The sequence below is a fragment of the Gobio gobio genome, assembly GCF_949357685.1.
Source record: "Gobio gobio genome assembly, chromosome: 13".
Taxonomy (NCBI): Eukaryota; Metazoa; Chordata; class Actinopteri; order Cypriniformes; family Gobionidae; genus Gobio; species Gobio gobio.
In genome coordinates, this window is record NC_137106.1 from 10,802,764 (window position 1) to 10,817,763 (window position 15,000).

Below are 15,000 nucleotides of genomic sequence, written 5' to 3' on the forward strand. Positions count from 1 at the left end.
TCACAGTTCCCCCTCCACACACACACACACACACACTCAGATGAAAGAGCGGGGGTCTCTCTTTTATCATCCATCCACAGGCATCAGAGACTGGGAGTGATGAAATGATGCAGTGCTGTGTGTGTGTGTGTGCGTGTGTGTGTGTGTCTTCACATCTCTCAGTGAAAGTAAACAGTTTTCCTCAGAGGACTACAGTCCTGTGTCACAGTGTCTTCTCCTGCACTAAATGATATGATTGCTCCATGTGATTATGATAAACAAACACAGACTGCAGGAGTATTTAAGGGAGGAGGAGCATGTGTCTAAGGCTAATTACGCACCCCTTACAAAAACACACACTCATACACTGCTGAATTCATTATGAGAACACACTCTAAACCTAACATGCATTACACACTACAAAATGTATTTAACCCCTTCAGCACAACCAATCAAATCTAACATAAAAAAATTAAGTTTGGAAAACAATCTTATATTGGACTGAAACTAACTAACACCTTATTATTCCACATTCTAACCGAGGGTTTCAGGAAAATGTGAAATGTTTGCAGTTTCCCGAACTTTGCAAAGCTGATGTAATTTCTCTCTCTCTCTCTCTCTATATATATATATATATATATATATATAACTTTGTGGGAATAAATCTTGATCATGTTCTTTCAATGGTGGGTTTGTCTTTGCCGGTGCTCCCCTTAGATTCTTTATATTAAACCAGCATAACAGTATTTTAACCCTTGTGCATCCTTCAAATCCACTATCCTTTCGTTATCCTCGTGGATGAAAACATCCACTAAATTAAACTGCTGTAAAAATGTATCAGATAAATATTTTTTCCATTTGTTTTGCATAAATCTATTAATCAACCTCAGTCCTGATCAAAACTACTAAATGTTAAAAAAAAAAAAATCTGGATTTTAACTCTTTAATTGCCCCGTTCATAAATTATGTCACTGATTTGGGGGGGGAAACACACACAAATTGACTTATTTTCAATATAAAATGTGATTGTGGACTGGACCTTTTATAACAGTCTTGGACATGTCAAAGATTAGAAACAACATTGGCTTTGATGCATTGTTAGTTTTTGTGCAGCATTAGATTTAAATTTTTTCTCCCTCATTTACTGTTTGTGGCTGTTTTTGCCCCATTGACTTCCATTATAACCACATTTTTTGATCGCAAAGCCATGACACCATATGCCTTTTTGATTGTTGATGGTTTTCCCTGTTGGTTTTATATGGAATATAACAGCATATTATTGCGAGTGTGAGTGTGAGAGTGTGTGTGTGTACACTCACCTAAAGGATTATTAGGAACACCTGTTAAATTTCTCATTAATGCAATTATCTAATCAACCAATCACATGGCAGTTGCTTCAATGCATTTAGGGGTGTGGTCCTGGTCAAGACAATCTCCTGAACTCCAAACTGAATGTCAGAATGGGAAAGAAAGGTGATTTAAGCAATTTTGAGCGTGGCATGGTTGTTGGTGCCAGACGGGCTGGTCTGAGTATTTCACAATCTGCTCAGTTACTGGGATTTTCACGCACAACCATTTCTAGGGTTTACAAAGAATGGTGTGAAAAGGGAAAAACATCCAGTATGCGGCAGTCCTGTGGGCGAAAATGCCTTGTTGATGCTAGAGGTCAGAGGAGAATGGGCCGACTGATTCAAGCTGATAGAAGAGCAACTTTGACTGAAATAACCACTCGTTACAACCGAGGTATGCCGCAAAGCATTTATGAAACCACAACACGCACAACCTTAAGGCGGATGGGCTACAACAGCAGAAGACCCCACCGGGTACCACTCATCTCCACTACAAATAGGAAAAAGAGGCTACAATTTGCACGAGCTCACCAAAATTGGACAGTTGAAGACTGGAAAAATGTTGCCTGGTCTGATGAGTCTCGATTTCTGTTGAGACATTCAGATGGTAGAGTCAGAATTTGGCGTAAACAGAATGAGAACATGTATCCATCATGCCTTTTTACCACTGTGCAGGCTGGTGGTGGTGGTGTAATGGTGTGGGGGATGTTTTCTTGGCACACTTTAGGCCCCTTAGTGCCAATTGGGCATCGTTTAAATGCCACGGCCTACCAGAGCATTGTTTCTGACCATGTCCATCCCTTTATGACCACCATGTACTAGGGTTGCACGATATGAGGAAAAGCTGCGATGTGCGATAACATTGTTTAATATTGCGATGACGATATGACTTGCGATAAATGTTCAAATGTGAATATAGCTATACTGTTCCCATGTCTTAGTGCTTTAATAGGTCGTGTTCAGTGTTGGCAGTAACGGAATACATGTATTCAAACAGCATTTCATATTAAAGAAAAAAAGAGAATGGAGAACGAAATATAACACGGCAGTGCAACTGTGCAGTGACGCGGTGGCGGATACACACGCACTCACGCCTAGGCCAATATATATTTTTAGCCTATATTATATATATAAATTCGTTATATATTCGTTAAATATATTATTCGTTTATATTTTTTATTTTCAAAATGTAGGCTATTTAATTGAGATTGAGGTGTATATATATATATATATATATATATATATATATATATATATATATATATATATATATATATATATATATATATATATATATATATATATATATATATGTATATATATATCTCAATTAAATAGCCTACATTTTGAAAATAAAAAATATAAGGCTCAAACATGCGTGTTTATTTTAGTCGGCCTACTTCCGTCAGTGAAACAACATAGCCTACTACAGCCTGTAAAACATTTAAATAAATATCTCTAATAAAATCGAAATATAAATAATATAAGTTAAATATTAGTTAAAGAAAAAAATCGTTTATATTTCCCCACAGACGTCATATGCCTTTGCGCTGAAAGGGATGACACAAGCAGGAAAGAAGCATCGTTTTCTAATATCTTCAGGTTTTCTCCTGATGTTCCAAAACTGATAGGCTACTTGTAGTAAAATGTGAATAACGAAATTATCTTCTACAGGGTCAAGAACGTAGGCTTTGTTTGATTATGCGCTGTGAGAGAAAGCGAAACTAAAAATCTCCAGCGTGTATGAAATGCGCTATACACAAAATCTCACAAAACCAAGTCTAATAGCAGCACAAACTGTGTTAAATAAAGTAAAGTTTGAAGTAAAATGTATCTGTCCTACCTTTTCTACTTTACCACAGTAAATGATGCGAATATAGCCTACTCCTAAATAAATAAAACAAGGAAGAAATGTTTAATCCCCTGTCAGAGACATAAATGAGGATTTGGGAAAATAGATAAGAGATTCCATGTCCAGTATAATAAAATGGAGTAAGCCTATTGTTAAATTCGTGGAAAATCGTGTGACCAGATAGCAAAACGCAAACAAACTTAAATTTGGCTCACCACATAAAGCCTCGATCGGCATGAATCCATATGTTTCCATGGCTGTGATGTAACATTTAACTGCGAACCTATGATTTATTTTGTAAATAAAACGTTGTGCTTCACTCGTGTCATAATATTCACGTAAAACAGCTTCACATACAAAAAAAATATATATATATTTTGGCTGACCACCGCAGGTGCTCCAGCTTAGTTGACGTGCAACGGCTCTTGGGCTAGTAAATCAGCGCATAATGTTCTCCTATGCGCTGATTTACCAGCCCAAGAGCCGTTGGCCCCGTTTGACGTTAGCTAAATATTTTATAATATATGTTTAGTAAGCAGGATTTGATGGCCGCATTCCTACACTTATAAAATGTAATTCAATGTGGAAGTAATCCAAGTATTCAGAATACGTAACTCAGATTGGCGCATGTAAACTGTTTTCCCTTATTCATCGCGTCAGGCTCTCTGTTGCGATGTGTTCATCGCGCGAGTTCATATCGCGATGACGATGAAAATCCAATGTATCGTTCAGCCCTACCATGTACCCATCCTCTGATGGCTACTTCCAGCAGGATAATGCACCATGTCACAAAGCTCGAATCATTTCAAATTGGTTTCTTGAACATGACAATGAGTTCACTGTACTAAAATGTCCCCCACCACAGTCACCAGATCTCAACCCAATAGAGCATCTTTGGGATGTGGTGGAACGGGAGCTTCGTGCCCTGGATGTGCATCCCACAAATCTCCATCAACTGCAAGATGCTATCCTATCAATATGGGCCAACATTTCTAAAGAATGCTTTCAGCACCTTGTTGAATCAATGCCACGTAGAATTGACCTATCGGCAAGCCCCTCCCCTCGAACGCAGATGAGCCAACAGCAGTTGAGTATCAGTTGCGCTGGGACCGGAACTCGGACATCTTTAGGTGTCAGCGCCATAGAGATGCATTGGAAAATCCGAAGCTCTCATCGGTTTGATGGTGTTTATGCTACAAAAATGCTAAAATGTCGTGCCTGAGGTACTGCAACACTGATTCCAGGTATCCTGAGAGGATTTTCTGTTTGTCATACTCTCGTTAAGTTACGATTAAAGTCCCTGCTAACATACAAACCGTAATAACTAACTGTTCTCACGTCATGTAACACTGTAGGTCAAAAACACTAAGGTCTACGTTTCAGTGCCTCGCTATTAAACTGGTTATATGTAAATTAATTTAATTTTAGATATGTTTAAGGTCTACATTATCTGTCCTACTAAGGAGGACTCCTATTTTGATGGGTATTATAGTCTACGGGTAACTTATAAGGGAGAGCTCGCACGCAGTTTATCGGAGTTGTTTTGCAGATACAAAGTTTACCAGTTATTAACTGCACCCTCGAAAAGGCATACGGTCTGTGTGTATGTTTGTTTACTGTTAGTTGTATGAGTATTTTTGTGTAATTTGCTGTGTATGTTAATGGTAAGGCAACGGAGAGAGATAGTTTGTGAATGAGACGTTAATGCGCACTTCTTATGCTTTGTTTGTTCAGCTCTTACGATGATTTTTTGGAGTGAATAACGATGCAATAAACTTGATAAACCATCAGTTAAGTTTGGCCATCATTCGGACGGGATATACGCTACAATCTGTGTCCAAAAACATCTTGGGATAAGGTTTTCACACTGACAGCTGTACATTGTAAGATATAGCAACTCCGTTTGTTTGTCCGAGTTAGCAACAGTAACTAAGGGGGGCGGGGCTTACCGATAGGTCAATTAAGGCAGTTCTGAAGGCGAAAGGGGGTCAAACACAGTATTAGTATGGTGTTCCTAATAATCCTTTAGGTGAGTGTATGTAGTCCACAATTACATTTTATATTGAAAATAAGTAATTTTGTGTATTTTTTCCCCCCAAATCAGTGACATAATTTATGAACTTGGCAATTAATGAGTTAAAATCTTTAAAAAAAAATTTTTTAAAACATTTAGTAGTTTTGATCAGGACTGAGGTTGATTCATAGATTTATGCAAAAATATTTATCTGATACATTTTTACAGCAGTTTAATTTAGTGGATGTTTTCAGCCATGAAGATAACGAAAGGGTAGTGAATTTGCCCACAGTGTATCGTTGAGTTTGTGAACATTTTCAAAGCATTTCCCCAAAATATGTGTAAAAATAAGATTTGTCACCAAAAATCATTCCATTTGCTGAAACACAGAGAAGTTTGTGGCCAAATTAAGACTCAAAAGCACCCCATAGTGGATGAAAACCTCCCCAGGGACACATAAGGGTTAAATTTGCCATTTAGTGATTGTTCTTCATCCCAAAACTGTATTTTTTTTATATTGGCAACTGACCCACATATATCTAGATTTGAATACATTTGCTTCAACATAAAACTCATTTTACATGCCATGCATTAAAACTAACTTTGACATGTAAAATGTTTTTGTAGCGTTAATAAAATATGTTTTAGCGTAAATGTTCTGTGAGCAGCAAATCACCATGTTAGAATGATTTCTGACGGATCATGTGACACTGAAGACTGGAGTAATGATGCTAAAAATTCAGCTTTGCTTCGCAGGAATTAATTACATTTTAAAATACATTACGATAGAAAACAGCTCTTTTAAAAATAGTAATAATATGACTGTAATAAATGCATCCGTTATTGAGCAGAAGAAACTCTTACCAAACTTTTGAAAGGTAGTGTACACTATATTCTGAACCTATTCTGAACACACACACACACACACACACACACACTACTTCAAGTACAAACACTGCAAAATACTGACAATATTATAAATAAAACAGTACAGAATATATTCAGAGAACATCCTCTGAAGACTATTAGATGATACTCATTAGTTTCAATACTGTGCTGTCTGCTCTGTGAGAGTTAGAAATATTATTATAGAAATTTACATTCCTGTGTTTATATCATAATGCTATTTTCCAACAGTGCTTCCCCTGGAAAGCTACATTTAATTGACTTTCAGCCATTTTGTGAATATAAATCTCATTATTCAACAAGTTGTATCACTTTTATATTCATTGCCATGAGATGAAATGGTAATTTGCAATTAAACAGACTGTCAGGGACATACATTCCTAAAGGCGCTTTCACAAACGCTCAGCGATGCTAGAAACACATAGACTAATTAAACCAGTAATGACTGGGAAATGTCATCATATGTCACACTTTTATGAGGAGGTCTGAGAAAGCAGTGACACAAATCGCATCTTCAGCAAAAATGTAACACCTAGAGCGAGAGGGAGAGCAAGTGGGCATAGAGTTGTATTAAATATGATGGTGTTGATGCTAAATAAAATTCACTCTATTATTTTTTCAGCATTGACTAAAGGGAGATGAGAAAAGGCTAAATGGATTCTTATATCATGCTCTAAAATATATCTGTAAATTATATTTTCATTTTCATTCTCATTTATTATATTGCAGTGATACTTTGGGTCTGTATAATAATATTTTATGAATGCGTTTCATTACTTCATGATATATAAGCCTTTATGTCAAAGTAGATCAAAGTCGCCCGAAAAGACAATGACTTGCCCTAAGAAGAGAGCTTTTTTCAAAACTATATACAAAACTTTTTTTTAATATGAAGTGGTCCGGGATAAATAGTTGCCTTTCAAATTCCCTCTGCTTGCAATAGGATAGCGCTACAACCAACCAGAGCAACGAAGAAGGTGAAGTGGAGCTAGTTGATAGATTAAACTTTCGCCGTATCCGGTCGGGAAAACTCTGAACACATCTTCCTTTTTAAGAATGACTTCAGTGCCGTTCTTTGTTCTTTCCTCAAAGAAAAGCTTAACTCCAAGTCTTCCAGAGTCGCGGCCAAAGCCATTTCGAAAGACCGTTGTTCACCAGCTTCTTTGTTTTACCGTCATTGTTAAGTCCGCCCACCGACTCTATACACAATGTAATTGGCCTGACCAGAGTTTGGTTTTTCCAGCTCGCAAGTCAACGGAGAGTTGCTAGACGCCCTGGCTGCAAATTAGATTTGCTGCCGCTAGTCTGCGTGTAGATTTCTAGGCTAACAATGGATGTCAATCATACATACATACATACACAAATGCAACAACACACACACATGAATCTGGATAATAATAACTTGCGCACACACCTCGAATGGCTGGAGCTCCTCCTTTTCCGTGTAGAACTCCAGCTGTCTGTCAGAGATGAACTCCACCACCGACAAGCCTCCCACGCATGACTGACCAATCAGAGGCCGGAATCTCTGTAACGCAAAATATCACAACCAATTAGTCCACTACTTCATCAGAAGACAAAGCCATCACAAAGGCCTTGAACTCATGTGAGTGTTCATCATTTGAAACATTTTTCAAAAACGTTTTAAAATATATATTTCAAGGTAAAAAGTATTATTTATAAATATAATGGATTATTTATAAACTTCATTAGGTTTTTTTCATTAATTCAGTCAAATGATCTGAGTTTTTAAACTTAACACAGTCTTAGGGGTCCTCCCTATGATATAATTTCCTGTTTGATCATTTTTATGCTTGTTTATGCATGTTCATTGGACTACTGGCCTTATTTGGTTGCACCATGTGAGGTTAATCAATAAAGTTTTTTTATTAAAAACATTTTTTTTCTTTAATTAAAATTATTATTTATTTTTTTTCTTCAAAATGATTTTAGGATATTAGAATAACCCTAACTCCACAACTTAAAAAAAAGAACGAAATTAATTTTAAATCAGAAATTAACATAAAAAGCGTAATTATAAAGCGACATGTCATTGACCGATGCAGTAAATAGTGGTAAGCTGGTAAATCAGATACAGTAAAATAAATACAGTAAGGATGTTCTTTTGAACTTTCTGTTCATCAAAGAATCTAATATATATATATATTTACAATAAAAATACAACAGTTTTTAACTGTGATAATCAGAAATGTTTCTTGAGCAGCAAATCAGCATGTTAGCATGATTTCTGAAGGACCATGTGACTCTAAAGACTGGAGTAATGATGCTGAAAATTCAGCTTTGATCACAGGAATAAAGTACATTTTTAACATATGTTGAAACAGAACGTAGTTGTTTTAAATGCTAGTAATATTTCACAATATTACCGTTTTTACTGTATTTTTGACCAAATTAATGCATCCTTGGCGAGCATACGAAACTTCTTTCAAAAAACATTTTAAAATCTTATACTGACCCCAAATTTCTGAACTATTAATGTCATTTTTTCCTTTAACAAAGCTTGTTTTTCTTTTTTTTTTCTTCATTATGGTATCAGGATAGTTGTACCACCCGGACTCCACAACTTAAAAACTAAATTCAAATACATTTTAAATAAAAAAATGAACAACAAAAACAAAATAAAAATGTAATGAGCAAAAGTTAAATTAAGCAACTCTACATACTGTAGTGTGTGTGTGTGTGTGTGTGTGTGTGTGTGTGTGTGTGTGTGTGTGTGTGTGTGTGTGTGTGTGTGTGTGTGTGTGTGTGTGTGTGTGTGTGTGTGTGTGTATGTCAGCAAATATCTTGTGAGAATTCAGTTAAACTCTCATTGATCAAGTCATATTCTCGAAGCATGGTTTCTATTTATATAAATACTAGGCCAGCACACTCAAAGTTTCCATGTCTGGCTGCCTGGGTTGTATGTGTGTGTGCTCGTGTAAGTCAATGCATATCATGCAACTCAACAATTTTCATGTCTATGCAGTATGCTGAAGTGAAACCTAATCTAAATGTGGCCACAGTGTTATGGGATGTGCATACTGTATGTGTGTGCGTGGGTCAGGTTTGCTTACATTGTGGGAACCAAATGTCCAGCCAGCGAGGACAACGATTTAAACATAATAAATATGTCCTAATGAAAATGCAAAATAGTTGAGGGTAAGGTTTATGTCCAAAAGATAGAAAATATCATTAGCTCAGTCTAAATACTACAGAACTCAATGGAAAGTCCCCAACATGAAAGAAAAAAAGATATGTGTTTTTGCAGAGGCATTATACATGTGATGACTTCTGAGGAGCCAAACATCATCAACCAAAACCTCAATTCACTGTGTGTACTGTGTGTGTGCCAGTCTGACTGTGTGTGTGTGTGTGTGTGTGTGTGTGTGTGTGTGTGTGTGTGTGTGTGTGTGTGTGTGTGTGTGTGTGTGTGTGTGTGTGTGTGTGTGTGTGTGTGTGTGTGTGTGTGTGTGTGTGTGTGTGTGTGTGTGACTCATAAACCATGAGCTGGAGGGTAAGGGGACAAACAGAACGTGTGTGAGCTATTTTTAGACTCTACTGTGTGCAGTGCACTCACATACACTCTGTCGCACACCCCAGTTACACACGTTTACCGCACTGTGGTTTGAGACTCTGTTCTGTCAGTGAGGCATACAGAGAGAAAAGACAAACAGCCAGGACAAATATTATTTTGCAGAAACAGCATATCGACTTCATTACGAGACAAATCTGTGCATAATAAACACATTTAATGCATGCATGCACTAACAGCTAAACTAACACAATTCTGCTACTAAAATTAATTAACATACTATTTTAAAATAACAATTGAAAAATACTATACATAGCAGAATCCAAGGTGAAGTGATCAACCAGACTGATCATTGGCCATTTTGTGACCCCCAAACGCAAACTTTTGAATGCTAGTGAATTAGAAGTAAATATTGCTAATTTCATTTCAGCATGTCTCATTTCCCATCATTTATTTAAATATTTGTAATACATCAGCATATATGCCAGTATATTGTCCTTCATCCACCCTTTGCAGCAGATATCAGGTGCTGGCTATTAAAAAGCCCTATCGGTCGATCGCTAATGAAAATCATTAATGTATTGTGTAAGGTGTCCATGCGAGACTAAACCAGTGTCTGGAGTGTGATAGCGCAAAGGCTGCGGTTAGCCATAAAACGAAGTCCAATCTAGTCTAATCATAAACTTAAATGAGATCCACTCCACCTTCAGTCCATGCTGTTCAATAACTCGCACACCATTTCCTATCATGCTGGGAACTTTCCCCTGACTTATCATTGACTATCATTTTTATAGTCAGCTACTGATATTTTCTACCCCAACCCAAACGTCCCCCTCACAGAAGCCCTTTTTGCAGACAATATACCTGCTCCAATAACTACACTAGCGGTCTTTGATGATCACTTGTCTAGTTACAAGACGTATTTCCTATATTTGGCCTAAATGTGCATGAAGTGTACTTTTGATGACCTGATGGGACACACTTGCAACAAAGGGCCAGATTTAAATCAAGTCAAGTCAACTTTATTTATATAGCGCTTTTTACAATGCAGATTGTTTCAAAGCAGCTTCACAGTGTTAAAGAGGAAAATAATGCAACAGAATTTGATTCAGCCGTACAGCCGCTCCGGGAAAAACGTGACGTCATCAGCTCATTTCAATTATCATACAGTAACAATATGGGCTTTAGATCAGTAATTTAGTTTATATGGTTAATTTAGTTTAATAATTAGATTTATTTGGATATTTAGTTGAAAAACTTAGTGTCCCCAACTGAGCAAGCCAAGCCAGAGGCGGCAGTGGCAAGGAAACCAAAACCCCATCAGGTGACCTAATGGAGAAAAATAAACCTTGGGAGAAACCAGGCTCAGTCGGGGTGCCAGTTCTCCTCTGGCCAATTAACAAACAGCGTATGATTATTATTCCGACAACTTTACAGGTCAGAGGTCATAATAGATTGGAATATTCGAAAGATCGGAGGCAACACGCTGGAGACGGGTTTATTGAGCATGATGTGTCGATTAAATAATTATTAAATAGGAATAATCGAAATATCGGAGTCATCACGCCGGAGACGGGTTTATCGAGGATGATGTGTCGATTAAATAATTATTAAATATGAATAATCGGAATATCAGAGTCATCACGCCTGAGACGGGTTTATTGAGGATGCCGTATTGATGAAACAATTATTAAAGTGCAATATTCGAAAGATCGGAGGCAACACACCGGAGATGGGTTTATTGAGGATGCCGTGTCGATGAGCCAATTTCAGGGGAGTCTAATAGATTTAACAAATTAGTGTGAGAGCGCAATCCCATACAATCGCAGATGGGAGTGGAAACTGACAACGCGCAAATTAAAGAACACAGACGCAGCCGGATCATTTCCATAATGACCAACACAATCTCCCCGTTAGCGTCTGATTTAAAATGTGCTTTTTTGGGGGGGGGGGGGGGTAAATAATGGGGCAAACACCAGTGAACTGACGAGCGAAATCACCTCGCACGATTCATTTAAATACTCTCCTCCCATAAAATTTGCATCTGAAACGGAAACTCCTACAAATACAAAAGCAATCATTTTTTCCGCATTATTGCAAAATTATGCGATAATGCAACAAAATGATTGCATATGTATTTGTGGGAGTTTCCGCAGTTGCAAAACTTTGACAAAATACAGATACCCATCTCTGCACCATCAATGTTAAAAATGATCGTGATTTTAACCGTAAAAGACTGTAAAAATGCTACAGTTAAAAACTGTTAACTGGTAACAGAAAGTTTCTGTACTATATACGGTGAATAGCTGTAATAGATCTAACCTTACATTTAACAGAAAAATATCGTTAAATTTGTGATTTTTGGAAGTGAAAAAGAACAAGTCAAATTGAAAAAACGTAAATTGACATTCCCAGAATTCACACATTTGATGAATTTTTGTTGAAAGTAACTATGTTTTTCTAATCAGTTATGTACATTAGGGTTTTATGTTACATTTAATCTTGTTAAATTAATGTAAAAAAATGCAGTTTATAAATTTCATGCGTGTTACCATGATGGTGTTTAGTGTTTGTGTGAATGACACTGTGCACCTTCTATATATTAGTATTGTCCTCCTAAAAGCTGCGCGGGATGAGCTTTGATTCATCACGTGACTCTCATCACCACTGTGATTGGTGGTTGTCCGTATACATCAAAGGCACATAACAGATATTAGTATTTCAATAGGCTGGTAATTTAACATTATTTCAGTTAATGAGATACGGTTATTTACTGTAAATTTAACTTCAATCTGTAAAACCTAAAATGATGCTACCGTATCTTTTAAGGTAAAGTTCTGGCAACCACAGACAGCTGTATGGTTTTCTTCTGCAAAACATATAGTCAAGTCAAGTCAACTTTATTTATACAGTGCTTTTTACAATGCAGATTGTTTCAAAGCAGCTTCACAGTGTTAAACAGGAAAATAACGCAATAGAATTTGATTCGGACGTACAGCCGCTCCGGAGAAAACGGGGATGTCATCAGCTCATTTCAATTATCATACAGTGACAATGTGGACAGATCAGTAATATAGTTCAAATGGTTAATTTAGTTTACTAATTAGATTTATTTGGATATTTAGTTGAAAATGTAGTGTCCCCAATATAGTATTTTGAAGAATGTTGGTAACCAAAAAGGTTTGGTGACCATTGACTTTCATTGTATAGACAACCACTGAGACATTTCTCAAAATATCATCTTAAATGTTCCATAGAAGAAAGGAAACCATTCAGGTTTGGAACAACATTTACATTTTTGGATGAACTTTTGCTTTAATTCTTAGTTAAGAGAAATAAAGTTGCAATTACGTGAAGAAACAAGATACTTTGAGATATAAATTTGAAACATTATGAAATAGAGTAGCAGTTTTGAGAAACGATGTTACCATCTTATCGTTTAACTCTGTGGAAGAAACTAGTTTCCATAAGTGTGTCCATTTTCCCCATGAGTACCACTGGCGTGTGGTGGGTGATGATTTCAGGTCTTACTGTCCTTGTGGGGACTTTTGGTCACCACAACATTCAACACAAGATCAAAATCTGGACCACAGAAGTGCATGTGATCAAACTCTGGAAGCCTCTTTCACAATGATCACGCGCGCACACACCCACACCCACACACACACACACACACACACACACACACTCTCTACTATTTTCCCCTCTCCCTCTGTCCTTTCATTTCTCACTAGAACACAATCTAGGTCACACACCTGCTGAAGCTCGGCCATACACCCTCACTCTTGGCAGAGCACACAGTGTTGCCATGGTTTTAGTGTGTGTGTGTGTGTGTGTGTGTTTGTGTGTGTGTGTGTGGAACATTAAGACTTCATTAAGCCTTTAAAGCTGCTTGAGTCTGTCTCTACACATGCTTTGACGGACAGAGAGTGTTTTAGTGTGTGTGAGGGAATGCATGAGAGGCTATATACGCATTTGAGACCGTTTATATTTTGTGTGAAGAAGGATATGTGTGTATGTAATTAGAAACGTCTGCTCAGCACAAAGCCACATTTAGGAATACTTAATAAAACAGGTCAGAGTGCACGCACGCACGCACACACACACATACACAAACACACGCACAAATACACAGAGGAACAATCAAACACAAGCAGGAGTCACCGCTGACTGAAAAAAACAGAGATAAAATAGAAACAGTTAGACGGTAAATGTCATATCAGTCCACATCCACTGACAGAGAGACAGAGAGAGAGAGAGAGACGCTGGGGGAATAACAGCAGTGTTAATCGCTGACCCTTGGGCTATGACATACTGACACGTGTCTCACCACAGAAGCTGTTCTTTAACCCATGCAGGATCAATTTCAGCTCGTCTCTTCTGTAAATAACATGCATATTTTCATTCTACTGTACTGAACTTGTGTTCAACAGGTATCTCCACAACAGCAATATCATTAAAATGGAGAACAAATGAGAAGTCTAGTTAGATTTGACTTCTGAGAACTAACGCAGGAAACTCGTGTCTCCTCGAGAGTTTCAGAAGAACAATGTCTCACACTGAGGTCACAAGCTCAACATCAACTTTCAATATTTCTCATCAAATCCTCCCAAGTCCATATTATCTATGCTATCCACCTGAATTAATAGCGTTACACACTTACTCACTAAGAACTTTAAGAAAACGATTGGCAGATTTGATTCCATTAAACTGTAAAGGAGCAACCTACTGTATATGAGCAATATCATTGCCCTCTGGGGGGAAACTAGTGCTCAAGAGCTACTAAATGTTTCACAGCAAGGCAGAAAGTGTTTCTGAGTTGTCCTGCTCTGTTCTCTGCTCTCTCGCGTCTGTTTTTGCCCTCTTGGCACAGAGCTTTTTTTCTGGATGAAGAACTCTCTGCTTTGAATTTCTCATGAAGAGATTCGGTTAATACTTTCTTTCAAGTGCTTGACTGCATTCAAACTGCTCTGACCTTAGTGTGGAAATCCCACTCAAGCGGTCTTTCATGAGAAATGTTTTATTATGGAAAAAAAATTATTCATGTTTATTATTCTTGTATATGTTGTTTTTTGCTAAAGAGAACCTTCAATTTCCTTTATATTCACATTAAATGAGATGGTAGAAACTCAAATAGCAAAAAACTACATATATACAAGTATAATAAACATAACAAAACATAACATTTCTCAAACATTTATGATGTGTTTTATATAGAGGTTGCTGTTTCATCGTTCAGAAGACTAAATATGAATATTATCTCAAATGTTTCAGATGTTTCCTTAAGATAAATGAAAGCAGATTCAAATATTGGCATATAATAACGCACATTTATTTACATTTTTTTTGAGTATGAGAAAGTTGCAGC

The 15,000-nt window shown here is 37.1% G+C and overlaps 1 protein-coding gene across 1 annotated transcript in view; it reads right to left on the reverse strand.

The window, feature by feature from the left end:
- Positions 1–15,000, reverse strand: part of jmjd1ca (jumonji domain containing 1Ca) — an 88,113-nt gene that overhangs the window by 40,311 nt on the left and 32,802 nt on the right. Inside the window, exon 3 of the mRNA XM_079833416.1 lies at positions 7,515–7,628. Coding sequence (XP_079689542.1) covers positions 7,515–7,628 — 114 coding nt within the window. The remainder of the gene's footprint in view (positions 1–7,514; positions 7,629–15,000) is intronic.